This window comes from Lactuca saligna, chromosome 7, assembly GCF_052625555.1.
Source record: "Lactuca saligna cultivar CGN05327 chromosome 7, ASM5262555v1, whole genome shotgun sequence".
Lineage (NCBI taxonomy): Eukaryota > Viridiplantae > Streptophyta > Magnoliopsida > Asterales > Asteraceae > Lactuca > Lactuca saligna.
This window is the reverse complement of record NC_136423.1, coordinates 93,752,598-93,770,573: the sequence shown is the minus strand read 5'-3', so window position 1 is coordinate 93,770,573 and position 17,976 is coordinate 93,752,598. Positions and strand designations below refer to the sequence as shown.

Here is a 17,976-nt window from a genome sequence, read left to right as displayed (position 1 = left end):
CACTTACTACAAACAGACATTATTTACCCATTCTGAACAAACTCTAGACATATTAAATTAATAGTCAATTGTTAAATGTTATTCAACATTGCTTTTAAAGAAAAGGTTAAAATGGTAATTTAATCACATAGTTCATTCAGACCAAAAAAGAAAGACTTTATGTATACAGCACATACTACAAACATACATCATTTACCCATTTAGAATTTACCCTAGACAGATCAAATAAACAATCACTTGTTATTCTACCTTGTTTCTAAACAGAAGGGTACAATGGTCATTTACTCAGAAGTCATTCAGACCATAAAAGAAAGACTTTATGTATAGACAGACATCATTTACCCATTCAGAACTTACTTAAGAGTCGAGACAGATCAAACAAACAGTTAATTGTACACCAAGTCAAACCTACTCACTTGTTTTCTTGGATGTTGAATCTGAAACCCAATTACCAAATCTTAAAAATATTAAATTAAAAAGAGTTTTTCATGAAAAAAAGTTTATTTGACTGATTAATGTGAGGAGAAAGGGTTCGAGTTGACTCACCTGAACAACAAATACATTTTCAGATGCTAATTTTTTTACAAAGTTACCAATTGATATAGTATCTCTACCACATGCAACCATCAATAAAGGCCCATCCCTAACAGAAAAAAAATGATTAATGATAAAAGAAATGCAAATTTAGTTAGAAGTAAGTTGCTATTCTTAAAAATTAATGGTAAAAATCTATAAGAAAGGCTTACTTCTCAGTAGTTCCTCTTGCCATTGTTACTACTGACTTAACATAAGCTTCAATTATAGATGATAAGCCAACACTTACACCATTTTATGTGGTCAAAGCATTTGACTTTACTCCATTTAGTTGTAAATAGATTAAACACTTCATGCGTAGCCCATCAGTTTAGGATGAATTACAGTTATTTTGGTGCTACTGTTAGATTAAACACTTCATACGTAGCCCATCAGTTTAGGGTTCCACTGATCTCGATAACTGGGCTAAATCACCATGGACAACCAATTATATTCGGTTTTGGATTCCTTTGAATCTGATTGTTCTTACATTTGGCTACTCCAAAATTGGCTCCATGCAATGTCAGAAAACCAACCTGTCTCCATCACAACCGAACCTAATCATCACATTCAAATGGCTGTTTCACAGGGTTTTCCCCAAACCCATCATTGATTCTGTAAATGGAGAAAGAGAAAGAGAACATAATTAGCTTAGCTATGACATCAACAAAATCTAAACCTTTCATAAAAAAACTCATAAATCTTACTCAATAAAATAGATTTTCCATTGAACTTAGCTATTATACGATGTCTAAAATAACAAAAAATTTCACTTGGGACTTTCAAAAAACACCTGGATGGCATCCAGATTGGGACATCTTCCTTCTATTTATATGTACTCAGACAGGGTAACTTACAACCGATTCAAAAAAGAAACACAATAAAAATAGATGATCAATACTAACAAATAGAAAAAACAAAGATGCAAATATATATTTACCAAGAAAAGAGGTGAACTGAGTTGGTAAGTGTGTCACAGGGAGCTGCGATGGATTAAAATGAAGATATGGATTCTTCAGTCGTTGAAGAGGTGAACTCAAATCAGAGATGGATGCAAAATATAACTAAAACCGAGTTGGTATTTGCAATCCCATCACTACCCCTTATAACAGCCCAAACCTGTAAAAAAAACACACCCACTAAGCAAAATATAATTATGCAAAAAAGTTTGAAGCATTTCAATCCTAATCAAAAGATACTTTTGGAGTCCAGAAACTATCATAATTTTTTTTATATTTGAATAAAACTTCAACTTTTAACAAACTAGCAATGTACCTGAATCAAACCAAACATCCATTGTATCAGTTCCTTTCACATAATCTGATGCTTTATCACGATATTTCTCAGGAAGCAATTCTTCTACTTTCATATACCACCATGCATCACTACCCTTTTGGGAAATAATTGCTACAAAAAAAATACAATCATCAAATGTTAAATTCCATATACATAAGTAAACTCTTTTCCTCTCCTTTTCATGTAACTTTATAAATCTAGAAAGTAATCAAGGTTTATATTACATCCTTACTTTTGATATGATCAATAGTGTCTTCATTTAGCAGATGCCCTTTACTCTTAACAGGTTGCAACAACACATCCCACAACCACCCTTGCACGGTGGCCTATGGTGAGCCTGGGAGGAGCACCAACGATAATGACGTGGTGATTATTCTTAATATAACAAACACACACAACACAACAAAATCCATAATCAAAGGGGCTGCATAAATCACCACACACATCCATATTTGGATGCCAAGGTATAGTTTCATATTTTCACTCTTTAAATATAAATAAATTCACATATCTTTTTTTTATATTTGTTGCAGGGTGATGTGGATATCTTTTTTTTTTTTTTAATATTTGTTGCAGGGTGATGCCAAGGTACAGTTCCGGGAATATGTAGCTTCATACATCGGTGTTTATGGAAGAGTTTGGTTTGACCAAAAAGACAAAGACAAAAGATGGATATAACCCTTTTCTCAAAGACATTGTAAATAGTAAATTTTACCTTAGTGTTCCGACACATAACACCAAATAAACACTTCAATAGAAAAAAAGAAAAACATGAAGAAATAGTGCATTTTAGAGCTTTTCACTGTTGTATTGTAGAGTTACGTGCATTTTTATGTAATAAATATCAACATATACTTTCATCTATTTTTTTTCCTTTTTTAAAATTCAGGGGTGTATTTTTTTTTATTTACATGAAACTAATAAAGAGATCCACCGAGACCTCACCTCACCTTCTGTGACACTGAAAACTAAGAGGTTGATGAGAGGGGTTGAGTATACACAATTGAAATACAACAAAAGTGTAAATAACAAGTGATAAGTACTAAAATACCATTTCAACTGGGCATTGAACCTAAATCATTAGAAAAAACACAGAAATATAATTCAAATAACAATTTATAACCTGATTACACCTCGCCAGTCTGCTTTAATACCAATCTGGAATAATAATATTTAATCAGAAAAAAACACAGAATAAGATAAAATCATAATTTATAAATATATAATATAGAAATATAATACAAATAACAATTTATAACCTGATTAGATTCTTCTTTAGCCTTTGGACTGGAGAATATGTTGACTAAAGACTGCTGAACCTATTCAGTTAAATTATTGAGACTACTAAATCCAAATTCCTTCTGATAGGTAGGTGATTGGGTACCAGATGTAAACAGGTAAGCTTCACTACACAAAAAAGTTGTCTATTATATTTCAAAATGAAGTTAACTAGCTCATAAAGGAAAGAAATTAAAAGAGATTTTTGTAAATTTTGTATATGAAATTAATAACCCTGCTTCAATAACATGCCAAATAGAGTTTCTGATTTGGTTGTCAAACCTACAGCAACAACAAAGAAAGATGTCAAACTTAATAACTAATGGTATCCTTATTAACACAAAATACATTTCACCATCTTTGATAAGATTGTTAACAAGTTGACTTGCTGCTAACAAGCCATCACTAATAAACATTGATTTATTGGTAAAATTGAACCTAAATTCCAAGTATTATAGTTCAATTATCTTTTTCTCAAGTCCTTTTGTTGCATATAGATAGACAATGTAGCAAAATTGGTCTCATCTTGGTAAAAACCTAATAGAGACATTATGTCGAGCACCTTGTGGGCGCAGTAGGTGACCTAACAGAAACATTGCGTTGAGCACCTTGTGGGCGTCAATAACTTATTCGTGTTCATGGAAACAACCCTCCAAAGTAGCTTTACGACTAGACAAAGAATTTGACTCAAGAAATTAGAGGAAATACCACTCAAATCATGTCTTCTAAGGGAACAGGGAGTATAAAGGGATTATCTAAGGTGAGAATCTTTTTTATTGTGATTGTGGACAACAATACATGGAACAATACATATATTGCTACAGTGGGAAGGGCAATATCGTCATATGAGGATAAAGCTTATGAGATTATGAGTTCAACACAAAAATGGAAAGTATGCAGCTACGAAAGAGCCTCATCTGTAAAATTCCACACAATCATGGACGCCAAATACACCAGGAGCCGAACCCAAGAACCTTAAGCTAATTACGTGAAATATTTAACATGAGGAGTTCAATTTATTTATTAATCACCCAACAAAAATAGATAGGGATCATTTTTGAAAAAGATATAAGATAAAAGAAATGGAGACATCGCCATGGAGGGTAATAGTTTTAGAGAGAGAGAGAGAGAGAGAGAGAGAGAGAGATGTTGCCATGAAAACTCACTCGACTAAAACAACCAAAATCTAATTTTTATCATGAGAAAACCAGTAAGCTTTGGGATTTTTTAGAAATTATGGAGGAGTGAGGATAGAAGAACGAAAACATTAGGAAGAGAGAAAAAAAAACAAAACATACCTTAGTCAAACTAGGGCATGTAAATTTGAGCAATCGTCATAGTCTCTGACGAGGTTAGATGACAGGGTCTCCGACGAGGAGAAGTGAGCACGAGGTCACCTGAGGAGAGGTGACCAAAGAGGTTGTCGAATGAATGAGGCGAGACAAGGTGAATCTTCGACTGTTGCTACATCCGGCCTATGAATGCTTTGATGTCTTCCCTTAATAGTTGGTGTGGGATGAGTCGAATAGAGTTCTTCTATGCCAAAACCTTAAATGGATGTGAGACTGAAGAAGAAAAGCGTACGTGAAGGAAGTGTTTTTGAAACTCTTGATGAAAATCACGATTATATGTAAGTGGGAAATAAAAGCCCTAGTTGTTGGCCGCCATTCTGTGATCTTCAGGAATAAACGCCACTTTTTAAGAAAAAAATTATAGAACGATTATATGAGTTGTTGAGGTTTATAGCAGAGACAGTATCGTGGTTAGGGTTTGCAGAGAGAAGGGAAGAATAAAACGAAGGGAGAAGGGAGATCTTGAAGCGGGGTATTTAAAAATTTTAGAATTTTAAGAGGATTTCATTTCCCCCTTATAAGAGCGCGTGTTTTGAGTAAAAATTATAAAGCGACATTCACAGAGGACGTGCAGTTTAGATAAAGTGCCCTCCGTGTTTTTACTTTTTTTTTACATGAGACACTAATTTATGGGCGCGCAATAATGCGTGACCTAAATCCTTAAATTTTTTGAATAGATGACACTTTTTTAATGTCACTCTCTTTTGTGTAACATAAATCAACGAGTGTCGTATTTTGCGCGTCGTAAAAGGTTATTTTTCTTGTAGTGTCAATCGATGTGTCGGTAAACCACACACGCTCCACCGATACTATAATAAACCTTAAGTCACCCTTTACCTACCTTGTTAAGTCCAAGTTAGTGTGCCGGTTAACCACACACGCTCCACCAACGACTTAGACAAAGTGTAAAGTGTAATTCCATGGATTAGCACCTTATTCACATTTTCCTAAAGTAACTAAGATTGGGAATTTAATAAGACATTTAGTTACTTTATAATATTCATCATACTTTGAATGAGAATTTATAAGTCCTTGTCTTACCCGTTCGGCTAACGACCCTCCACCAGTCAAGCAAGCGGTGGGTGAGAGTGGACACCCATTAAGTCACCATTTTATAGGCAACAACCTTATATCCACCTTATAGACCGGCTTCGTGAATGAGGCGTACTAGCGGTAAGACGACTTTATTCTTATACATACATATATATATATATATATATATATATATATATATATATATATATATACATAATTATTAAATCATCATAATATAAGTATAAAGGTTGAATTTTAACTTTTAAAATTCTAGGGGTTGGAACTAAAGTTTTAACTTAACTTTACTTGTTCCAAAACTTGAGGGCAAGTTTTGTAACTTTCAAAACTTTTCATTTCTTGTAACTTATGAGTTTAATAAAGTAATAAAATGAAGACTCTTCATTTTTCTAACTCTTGTGTTCTTTTAATGATTTTAATTCAAGTGTGACTCTTGGTTTTCCATAACTTGAGGACAAGTTATGGACTCCATTAAAACACATTATGATCAAGAATTAATCTACCACATAGGTTACAAATAATTCCTATGATCATCTAAAATATCATAAGAACAAGAACATGAATATGAACACAATCAAAAATTACATTTAAAACTTTGTAATTTTGATCACTAGTTGTTGTGAATGAATTAGAAAGAACATTACACCATCAAAACAAGTTTTCAAGTACCAAAACAGTTTAGGGTAATGTTTCTAGTCTATTTCCAAAAACTAAAATCGAAATTCTACAATCAGTCGATCCTACTCGCCGAGTGCATGAATTTACTCGCCGAGTTGGTTGAAGATACACGTGAACTCGCCGAGTCCCCCCTATAGACTCGACGAGTCCGCTCGTAGACAGCAAGATTTTCGACTTTTTTCAACTTTTAAGCACAAATAAAAAGCAAACAAGCCTAGGCTTTGATACCACTGATGGGTTTTGAGCATTCTAACACTTCCTAAGTGTACATGCAACCCTAATAACCTTGGATCTATGTTTGTCTAATTATCATGCAAAGTTGAATTCCAAGGCTATATTCCTATCTAGCATACATGGGGAACAATTTTAACTTAAAGTATAGATAAAATAACTTACCTTGTTGTTGTTTGTGTTATTTGAAACCTTGTGAGCCTAGCACCCCAAGTGTGATGCCTCAAATGCTTCACACAACACCAAATGCTCTTGGAAGAACTTATGAGAGAAGACACACTTCTCAAAAATCGGCCAAGCCCTCTTGTTTCTTAGTGTAGCCGATTTTGGTGGAGAATATGTTTCTTATATAGTATTGACACATCTAGGGTTAAACCCTAATGTGTCATGACTCTTCATTTCCATGACCCATGGGTTTGTAACTCCCATGGAGCATCCTATGGGTGGAACCCAACTTGATAATCCATGGAGCCTCTTAGCCCACTATACAAGATATGGATGATTTACATAATCAACCCATATATTTAATTAGTTATCTTTTGATCACATAATTAATTCTAAATTAATTCTTGATCAAACTAATCAAATAATATTATTAATATATTAGAACTTATAATATATTAATAATCTCCAAGTGTTATTTCTCTCATTTAGACTATCCAATTGCATGGTGCCATGCAACCCAAATGGACCATGCCGGGTCGGGTCAAGTACATACCAGAAATAGTTATGGACTTAGACACCTTATCCAACACTTAGATCATTCATGCAAGCTCCTAGTTCATTAGCCAAGCATTGGAAGGGGTTTGGGGCATCAAAAACCCCTTTTTAGGGTGTTTACGGTTTTGGGAGGTTCCAAAACCGTAAACCCATGTTCTTGGGGTTTTTGGGTTTTTAATCCATGGATTTGAAGGTATGTTAAGGAAACAACTAGCTAGGAGGGGTTTACTTACTGATGTGAAGCTTGTAGGAGTGTTTCTTGATCAAAACCTGAACTTGTAGAGAGAGAGTAGAGAGAGGAAGTTTCTAGTGTGTGTAAAAAGTGGAAATGAAGACCACTCAACCCTTATATAGGGTTGAGGTTACTGCTAGGGTGGGGGTCCACCAAACACCAACGACAAACGGGGTTTTCACATAATTTTTCGTTTTCCGTCACGTACGAAATTACAACAATAACCCTAATTGATTTATTTTACTCAAGAAGTTAACGGAGAGCATTTAAGAAAGATAAATTTTTATTAACAGAAGTGAGCTATAGTGACGGAATAAATTATGGGTTGTCTCATAAATCATCATGGCAATTTGTTAGGATGGACTTTTGAGAGAAGATGTTGTGATTCCACTTGAGGCTTCCACACTAATGGGGCTAAGCTCTTAAGGCTAGAACCATCAAGAATTCAAGCTCCACAATAAGGTATGTTATCCTAACTAGATTCTTGTGTTATATATGATAATTGTATGCTAGTTATAAGTAATACCTTGGAAAGTTCATATTTGCATGTATAATAGAGAAAACATAGATCCAAGGTATTTAGGGTTGCATGAACACCTTACGAGTGTTAGAATGCTCAAAACCCAAGTAGAAGAACTACTCCACTCATATGAGACAACGATGCTGGATAGAGTTACCGAAAGATTACCATTGTGAGATACTTTACCATCCTGGTAAAGCAAATGTTGTAGCTGATGCTCTAAGTCGAAAAGTAAACTTGGAAAGATAAAGGCCGAAAACATTAAGAATTGAAGTTGTCTCAAAGATTGTGGAAAGCATCAAGAAAGATTAGGAAGAAGCTTTAGAGAATAATGACTGAAAGGAAGAATGTTTAGGCAAAACGTTGGTGTTTGGTACGAATGGTCCATGATTGAAGGTATTCCAAGATAGGATTTTGGTGCCTAGAGGAGTAAGAAATCTTTTGATGGAAGAAGCTCACAAGAGCATGTACTCGATTCATCCCGGAAGCAATAAAATGGATAGGGATCTAAAACCCGCCTACCGGTGGCCAAGGATGAAGCTCGATGTTACAAAGTATGTGGCCAAGTGTGTAACATATGCGAGAGTTAAAGGACAACATTAGAAACCGTATATGAGTTTAGAACCTTTACATGTACCCATGAGTAAATGAGAAGACATCACCATGTATTTTGTAACTAAACTGCCTAGATGAAGAACGGACATAACATGATTTGGGTAGTCGTGGATCGGTTCATAAAGAGTGCACACTTCATAGTAGCCAATGAGAGATGTTCTATGGATAATCTTGCTAATACGTATGTGAAGGAGGTAGTAAGACTTCACTGTGTACCATTACTAATTGTATCAGATCGTGATAGTCGTTTCACATCAAGGTTTTTCAGGAGTCTACAAGAGGAAATGGGTACGAAATTGTGTTTAAGTACCGCCTACCATCCACAGACTGATGGTCAGAGCAAAAGAACAATTCAAACACTGTAAGATATGTTAATAGTATGTTCCCTAGAATTCCAATGTAAATGGGATGAGCATTTACCGCTGGTAGATTTTTCCTACAATAATAGTTATAATAAAGCATCAAGATGGAACCTTATCAAGCTTTGTACGGTCATAAGTGTTGTACGCCATCTTGTTGGCTTGAGGTAGGAGAAAAGCACTTATAGGCCCCGAGATAGTCCATCAGACTGCTAAAAAGTTGAAAGTGATTAGAGAAAGAATCTTAGCAGCTCAAGATCGTCAAAAGAGTTATGCTGACAAAAAGAGACGACTAATGACATTCGAAGTTGGAGATTCAGTTTTTCTCAATGTCTCATCGTGGAAGGGACTTATAAGATTCGGAAAGAGATGAAAGTTGATTTCAATGTTTATTGGACCATTCAAAGTTCTTCAGAGGATTGAGAACCAAGCTTACAAGCTAGAACTACCAGAAGAACTAGATAGTATTCATAACACTTTCCATGTGTATTATTCGAGGAAATTTATGGGAGAAGTTCCAAATATAATTCCCCTTACGGAGTTAAGGGTGGTTGAAAATAAAAAGCTAATCGAAGACCCTGAGGCAATTATTGACCGTAAGACAAAGAAGTTATAACGCAAGATGGTTGACTGGTGCTTGTGCGATGGAAACATACGAATGGACCGAACCTCACCTGGGAAACTAAGAGTGACATGATGAGTCGCTATCCGCATTTGTTTGCTAATACATGATTCCGGGTCGGAATCATCATAAGGAGGAGACAATTGTAACGCCTGTGTTCCTAGGCTAAGCACTAGTATGATGATGTAATAGTTAGGGTCAACAATTGTAACCTATTTTGAAGTAATAAAGAGAGATTACTTGAATATTATATGAATTATTATGTGCATTATACTTATTTATAAGATATAGTAAATTAAGAACTAAAATAACTATCAAAAATAAAATAATAGATAAACCCAATAGCTATGAAAGAAAGTTTTAGTGGTCGTGACAAGGATTAAGAAGATATAAAGAACGTCGAAATCCGAGTTATAACGAATAAGTTATGATTTGTCGAAGTTTCGTGACAAAACTAGCACGAGGCTATGTCACGTAAAAGTGAGTTTATGATAAAATACTTTTTAGCCTTAGTGGACTAAATGAAATTCGTAGCATGTGTTACACCGATAGTGTGCATAAAAAGAACACCCAAATTTGACTTCGTATGAGGATGTTATGATTTTTCTAAGATTTCGCATAACAGTATGAAACCATGAATTCGAATTTTAGATCAACCGATTTTTGCCGACACAACCTAAATGAGAATTGAAGATATCGTTAATAGGAGCTCAAGGATAAAAAGACAGATGAAAACGGATATCGGATGGGAAATTTATGAATTTTTAACGAACATTACTTGTCCAAGCGTGTTAAAATATAACATAAAAAATAAAGTCAAAATTAGCCAATAGAGTCTAAAAAAAATTATATTACGTTGCCAACTATGCATCGATATAAAGAATGCCAAAAATAAAGCTTATATGTGAAAGTTATTGTTTTTAGAAGATAATTAGTATTTTGTAGAGATCTACGAGTGACACGTTGCGCGATCTCAGCCACTGCTTCCTCCCCATGCCTTGCCACCATATGGTCACATATGGCATTAGTACGCCCAATGTACCTTGGAGTACGCCTAGTGTGCTTTGGAGTACACCCAGCGTACCCCTAAGTATGCCCATCATATGAAGGAGTTGGTAGCCTATAAATAGAGATCGTTTTTCTTCATTTCTCCACACCAATTCTCATCAACTCTCTCCCAAACACCCCTAAAGCCTCAAGGCTTTTCTCTAGACCTTCTTAGGAGTTAGAAGCAAGGCCCAAAGTGTCGAAGAGCTCTGAGAAAAAGAGCTTCTTATCTCAGAAGTTCTGCCCCCAGAGCCCAGTTTCTAGCCAAACCTCTCGGTAAGTGAGTTATGCTTACCCAACTTTATATATAGTTTAGGTTTAAATTTAGAATTGTTATTATGAACTTATAAAGAATATATATATATATATATATATATATATATATATATATATATTGTTTATAGGGCCAAAATGGTCCTACCCTCCAGTGTTTCATGTTTGGCCCTTGATTGTACATAGTGATTGAAAAATATTGTTTAACACATATTAAACAATATCACTCTTAAATAGTCGTGATAAATATTAGACTAAAATCTAGTGGTAATAATATTAGGTTTTGTCGTAGGAAATTATATTTCTAAGAATTGAAGCGTTGTGCAAGTTGGAATCACCATTTTAACAAGTGAGTGCATAGTTACATTCATCTTACATACATAGAGATGAAGTGTTTAATATAAATTGAGTGTAATGTCTGTATATTATTTGTGTTCTTGATATCTATGTTGGATGAACGATTTATACATGTTATAAATGATTTAAACTATATATGTATTTTGTATCTATGAAAATGTTGGGTAAAACATGGGTAGATGAAATAGTTGATGTGTGATAAAATTAATGAGTACAAACACTCTAGATCAATTAGATCTTTCACATGTATGATTATAGAGGTTGAACAAATTAAAAAACAGTATGAAAGTAAACACAGGTTGGAATCAAATGTATGCTTATGATTTAAAACAAAGTCACGCCTCGATAGAGCTCCACAAACAACTTCCGTTGTAGAGGCGAGATAAGGTTTATAAAACTTAGAGTAAATACAATAATAAAAGCGATTCCTGCTAAGACTACATGCGTGTAGTTTATATACTAAACCCTAGTACAAAACATGCATGGTTGGACAGACCCAATACCAGCAATCAAAATTAGGCTAAGGACCGAGCCCATGACGCAATCTATTAACCCCAACAATCTCCCCCTTTGTGTCAAATGAGGCAAGAGATCATTTCTTCTGTGTGGGCTTCACTGTCTTTAAAACTTAAAATAGACATGGAATTATTGCAAGAAGTGTCTGTCGGAACTGTAAGTACCACGTCAACATGTCAGTGAATAATTTCTTATTAGCAGCATTGTTCTGATCACACCTCTTGATGGTTTCTAAGATATGCTCTAGGCATGATGTTGAGAAGAGGTGTTTGTCAACAAGAGCGAACAGACATTTCTGACCTTCGCCCATGAGGAACATAACAGTTTCGTAAACTGTATAGATCTTCCCCTTGACCATAGTGTTAACATTGCCAACCTTGCCCATAGCTTTGATTTTAGTTCGTTTGTGAATGGCTGAGGCAATCTCCTGGTCCATCTTCACCACTTCGTGTATGTAGCAAAGAAGCATACGCTTGATATGATCAATTATTGGCTGGTACTCCTTAGGATTTGATAGAAGAATGTTGTTAAGGAGTATCCAGTCATGGGGATTCAGGTTCGGCAGATCAGCAAGGGTGAAGCTGTAAACCAAGCCTTCGGAGCCTCGAGTCACTTTGAATTGAACATTGACAAACTTCCCCTCTGAGTAAGGCTTTAAAACCTTGACAGTTGTGATCTTTTTCAAACTCCAGGTCAAGTACTGGGGTTGAGCAAACTCCAGGTAGAACTCCAACATATCCCTATCTACCTTCGGGGCTTGGGAAGGAACAACAACAGTTGAATTAAAGCAATGGAGGAAAAATGCCTTTCGGGTGATTGGCATGTCAAACTATGCGTCCTTGGAGTTCTCAAGCCCAAAAGATATAATTGGCTCAAGCCAAAGAATGCTTGGCTCATCAATGACGCATCTCTGTAGCGAAACTGTAGTCCACACGGGAAACATGGACTTTTTATTCTCTAGGAGCTCCGTCTCCTTGTTCTTTCTCTCCATCTCAGCCTGTTGTTTCTTGAGATTTCCTCCAGCTCTTTTTCAGAGAGCTTTGTCTTCTGAAACGGATTCTTAGGATTTTCAGCATATACATTATCCTCATCATATGTGTCATCTTCTTCAATTTTCTTCTTTTTCTTCCCTTTGTTACTGCCCGAAGCTTCATTACCCTTCGGTTCAGTAGATGGTTTCGGCTCAGTAGGAGGTTGAGTTGGCTTGTCTTGCTTTTGCTTTTCTCCCCCTTGTTTCGGGTGAACACCAGTCACCGCAACACCCTCGATACAACTAAGGATGTCCAATGCTATCCTAAGCTTATCAGCCAGATGCCGACGGGTGGTAATTGTGATGATTGGATCATGTGCTTCAACGATATGAAGGACGATGGAGTGAACATCAACTACCGAACTCCAAACGACCTCCTTCTGTGACTTGAGATCATTGAGCTCCGTAGTGGCAGTATGCAGCTTGAGGTTTTGCATTTTCAGCTGGGAGGTGCGCCTGTCAAGCTCATCCATAATGCGATTCTTGAGAGCCAATTCGGCCTCAAGCTGAGTGAGATGATCATTGACGTTATCATGGATAGATGCATTGGCTGCTTTAATGGTTTGTCGTACTGCTTCAAGATTTGAGCATTCAGATTGAAGAGACCGTTGAAGGTTCTCTACTGAAGCGTTGATAGTTTGAGCGTTCTTAGTAGTAGCAACCTGGAAGGAATCTAAATATACTTGAGCGTCAGAAACTAATTTATCGACTTTTTTGGTCACTTCCTTGCATTCTTTAGTCAAAGCATCAATAGCAATTGAGGCTTGTTGACATTGGGAAATGGAGGCTTCGATAGCTTTACCTGCAAAAGATAAAGTAGCACTGTGTTCAGTAACAACGGAGGAGAACAAGGACTTCAATGCAGCGTTAGAATAAGTACCGAAGGTAGAGGATGAGAGTAGTTGATCAAGCTTTTCATTTACTGCCTTGAGAGGACGTTTCGTAACAGGCTCATCGTCATCATCATCGCTCTGCACTCGGTAGGGACTAAAATACGTGGGATCAAATTCCAAGTCCTCACCGCCTAGAATAGGGGTTGTTTCAGTGGATTGTGTAGGAGATAAGGTTTTGAAGTAGGTGGAGGTTCGGTTGTGATAGGGAGTTCGGTTGTTATTGGTGGAGTGGGGCGGTAGAATGAGCACATTTCGTAGTAGTGGTTGTATATGTGAATATTGGAGTAGGGATGGGAATTGTAGTGTTGAGTGTTGAGGGATAGATATAGGGATAGGTACAGGTGGAGGTGAAGGCGGGTGAGAGCGAACTAGAATTTCTGGGGTAGGGGAGCAAGGCGGAGTATCACCTCGGCCCGAAGCCTCATCATCAGAGCTTTCGCTCTTAGATGCTGAAGGAGAAGCAATCTTTTGTTGGGGAGGAACATACTCAGAATCGGAGTCACTCGAAGAATGTAGAATTAGCCTCCTTGATGGCTTCTTCAGCTTCTTTGGTTTGGGGGGGTGAGGTAACAACCCGATCAGACTTTCTCTTTAGAAGGATTTCGCCTTGATGGGTTTGGAAACTTATGCCTCTTTTTGGGTTTCCGCTTTCTTACCCTGTTTTGCAGGTTTGTCAGCCTCATCAATAGAGCGAACCATGGCAGGGGTAAGCTCCCTCGGACCTGAAGACAGATGTTTTCTATATTGTTGGAGAACATTGCTCGAGGCAGAGATAGGAACGAGCATAGCCTCCGGAATAGACCCAATAAACGAGTACTTGGTTGGATCGGTGACAATAATCTTCATATTATGAAAGGTAGCAATGGAGGAGAGAAGAGAATCCGCAATGATTGGAACATGAAGGCGGTCTATTTCCCAGTTGGTGATGATCATCCAAAATCTCCCACATGAGATCTTAGAGTGTGTGGAGGAAGAGACCAAGCTTTGTACCAACTATTGCCAGATTATAGTCCCAAAATCTAAGTTGATCCCATGGTATAGCCCATAAAGCACAATCATGAAAGACTTGCTTGCACCATCGGAGCCAGCGCTTCGCTTAGAGAGTCCTTTGAAAATCAACGTGAAAAGGCCATTCCATTGAGGAGGAAGGCAGGACTTCTTGAACTTTGTGATGGTGGTAAGGGTTTCTATATATCCCATCTGATAAAACATAGAAATAGTTGACCAGTGGTAATAGATTCAGGATTTACCAGAGATTGATCTTGAGAAAGACCAATTAGGGCACAGAAGTGGAGCTTGGAGATAGAGGTCTTCTCATTATGGATTTCGAAGTTAATCCTTTCATGAATCTTGTCGTAGTAGGTAGTGCAGTAAACAAGTGAAAGGCACGACATTGGAACAACTTCAACCTTGGTGAGCGCTTCGACGAGAGGTGAGTATTTGAGACACTCAACGACGTACAACATGTAAGGCTCATAAACAAACGAAGTGAGGTTGATGATCAGGTTCTGTTGTGGTTTGATGGTGAGAAGTGGTTGGCGAACAGAAGTGTTGTGAACTGATGAAGAATCTGTCATTGTAGTTGCTTGAAGAACATGATGAACAGTTGGAAAAATCGATGTTGTTCTTTGAGAGAATTTGGGAAGTGGTAAGGGTTAAAGAGTACCGTTCGAATCCCTTTTATACATACAAGTCGGAGAGAGAAACATCTGGCTGAGATAATGGATTATTTCAAAAATAGCGTCTGATTGACGTGTGAACAGTTGGCATACCGAGGATGACGCATGAAAGAGAAAGGAATTTTCCTTTTTGGCACGCCATTCCATAATTTGCGCTTTTTCAAATTACCAAACCGATTGGATAAACGATGAGTCAGCTTCCACTGTATCCCAATCGTCACTCCTTTAACATTTGAATCGTCACTGCCTGTGATGCTTTATTGAACACGATTAATAGAACCCGAGTGTGGAAAATTAAAATTTTCATGCATAGAGTGTGAAAGATAAAGAAATAAAGCAAATGTTTTGGGATAACTTGTGATGCCTTAAAAAGACAGAAACCAATGGATTCTAGGCATGAATCACTTCCTTCAAAGTCAAGAGAGACATTGAAGTGCTTGCTTGGTTTCCCATTAAATAACGATCAATTAATTTTTAATAAGTATTGAAAGGTACTCGACATGAGACCTGAGACCGAAACTCGACATGAGACCGAAACTGAATGAAGTGCTTCCTTTATTAGCTAAATTTGGGATGATGGGAGACTCCAAAGTGAAAGTGCCTATGTCCTTTGGAACTAAGCTTACACCCTCATTGGAGAAACCAGTAGCTGACGTGACACTCTATCGTCAAATCATTGGGTCTCTTATGTATCTTACAACCAGTAGACCTGACATCATGTTTTCAGTCTGCTACTGTGCAAGATTTCAAGCCAACCCACGCGAACCTCATTTACAAGCTGTGAAAAACATTTTTCGCTATCTGAAGCAAACCTCCTCTCTCGGTCTGTGGTATCCATCCAACTCAGGATTCTTTGTTCAAGCATTCTCAGATGCTGACTTAGGTGGTTGTGGATTAGATCGTAAAAGCACAACTGGAGGATGTCAATTTCTAGATGGTAAATTGGTTAGTTGGCAATCAAAGAAACAAACTTGTGTTTCTCTATCCACTGCAGAAGCTGAATATATTGTTGCAGCATCCTACACATCTCAAGTCATTTGTATACAAAGTCAACTCAGGGATTACGGGCTAAACATGATGAAAATCCCACTATATTGCGACTATGAAAGCGCAAATAGTATATGTCACAACCCAATGCAACATTCGAAGACTAAGCATATAGCACTGAGGTACCATTTCATCAAGGATCACGTCGAAGATGGTAACGTAGAAATTCACTTCGTCAGAACGACTGATCAACTGGAAGACATATTCACAAAGGCTTTACCTGAAGCGACCTTCAATAAGATTCTACAAGGTCGAGGAATGATGCAAGCTGAATCTGTACCAAAAACGCCTTCGCTTTCATAACGGTAACAAGTGAAATAGAGCGAAACTGAATGAAGTACTCGACATGAGACCGAAACTCGCTTCAATTCATGAAGTCGATACTCGACATGAGACCGAAACTGAATGAAGTACTTGCGAGATCATTGTGATCTGTTGAACAACTAGGTAAGATAACTTTTGTAGTGACAAGAGGAAAGATAGAAATCTCAAAAAAAAAATGCATCTTTAAGGGAAGAAAAGCCTTGGTTTTAGACAAATTCATAAAAGATCACAAAAAAATAAAAAGAGATTTCTTTAGGTAACAAGTAAACTCTTGAATATGATAATTCACCATCAATTCATCTAAGGTGTTGAATTGTGGGTTTCACTTAGTACATAGTGGCATGAGACTAAGATGATTAACACAGATTTTTTATAACCATAAACCTCAGTGGTAAATGCTGAGAGTCTCAGGGTTATATTGGTGATACGAAGTATAATGGAGAAAAATATTGGAGATGGTATAAGAAGCGAATGTACCTCTGCTTTAAAGAAAAGAGTGACCAAGCAAAAAACTCTAAACTCGATATGAGTAGAGTAAGGTAGATCATGATAAGAGTGAATATTACAGCCTGAATTGGGAAAACATGATTTGCATATATCATGTTATTAAGGCTTCACTCAAAATCTTTCGAGGATTTAGTCAACATACAACAACATACTTCTAGGGACACCTAAGTAATGGAGTAAAATGAAATAAATATACCTGCTTGAGCTCTACCATCGAGAAATACACATAGACAAATAAATGTGTTAGAAAGAAATGATAGAAAGTATTTTTGTATTTTGTGAAAATTGACCAATTGAATCGAAAGAGAAAAATATTTTTGGATTTTATAGGTATTTTTATGAGAATAAAAGTGAAAAGTATTTTTGGAATTTTATTTGTGGAAAAGAAGGAATGAAAAAGATTACAAAGGAATACAGTTAAAATGCCTTGTTAAGAAAAAGAAAAGAACGAGTTCAGAAGGACTGAACCCGAAATAGTCCGAATGTTCGGTTCATTTCGGTTCTTGGTCGAACTTCACCCGAAATAGACCAAACCTTTGGTTCATTTTGGTTCACTCTATTTCACTTGTTACCTTTATGAAAGCGAAGGCATTTTTGGTACAGGTTCAACTTGCATCATTCCTCGGCCTTGTAGAATCTTATTGAAGGTCGCTTCAGGTAACGCCTTTGTGAATATGTCTGCCAGTTGATCAGTCGTTCTGACGAAGTGAATTTCTACGTTTCCATCTTCGACGTGATCCTTGATGAAATGGTACCTCAGTGCTATATGCTTAG

The 17,976-nt window shown here is 36.7% G+C and overlaps 1 protein-coding gene across 1 annotated transcript; it reads left to right on the top strand.

Annotated features, from left to right (window-relative positions):
- The first annotated feature begins 15,849 nt into the window (after positions 1–15,849).
- Positions 15,850–17,597, top strand: LOC145007128 (secreted RxLR effector protein 161-like). Its single transcript, XM_078966115.1, has 2 exons — positions 15,850–16,441; positions 17,533–17,597. The coding sequence occupies exons 1-2, from the start codon at positions 15,850–15,852 to the stop codon at positions 17,595–17,597; spliced, it is 657 nt and encodes a 218-aa protein (XP_078822241.1).
- Positions 17,598–17,976: the final 379 nt, after the last annotated feature.

Coding starts and splice junctions, on each gene's coding strand:
- LOC145007128 (XM_078966115.1), top strand. CDS start 15,850: ATGAGACCGAAACTGAATGAAGTGCTTCCTTTATTAGCTAAATTTGGG. Junction 16,442..17,532: donor CGACTATGAAAGCGCAAATA/GTATATGTCACA, acceptor TGGATTTTATAG/GTATTTTTATGAGAATAAAA.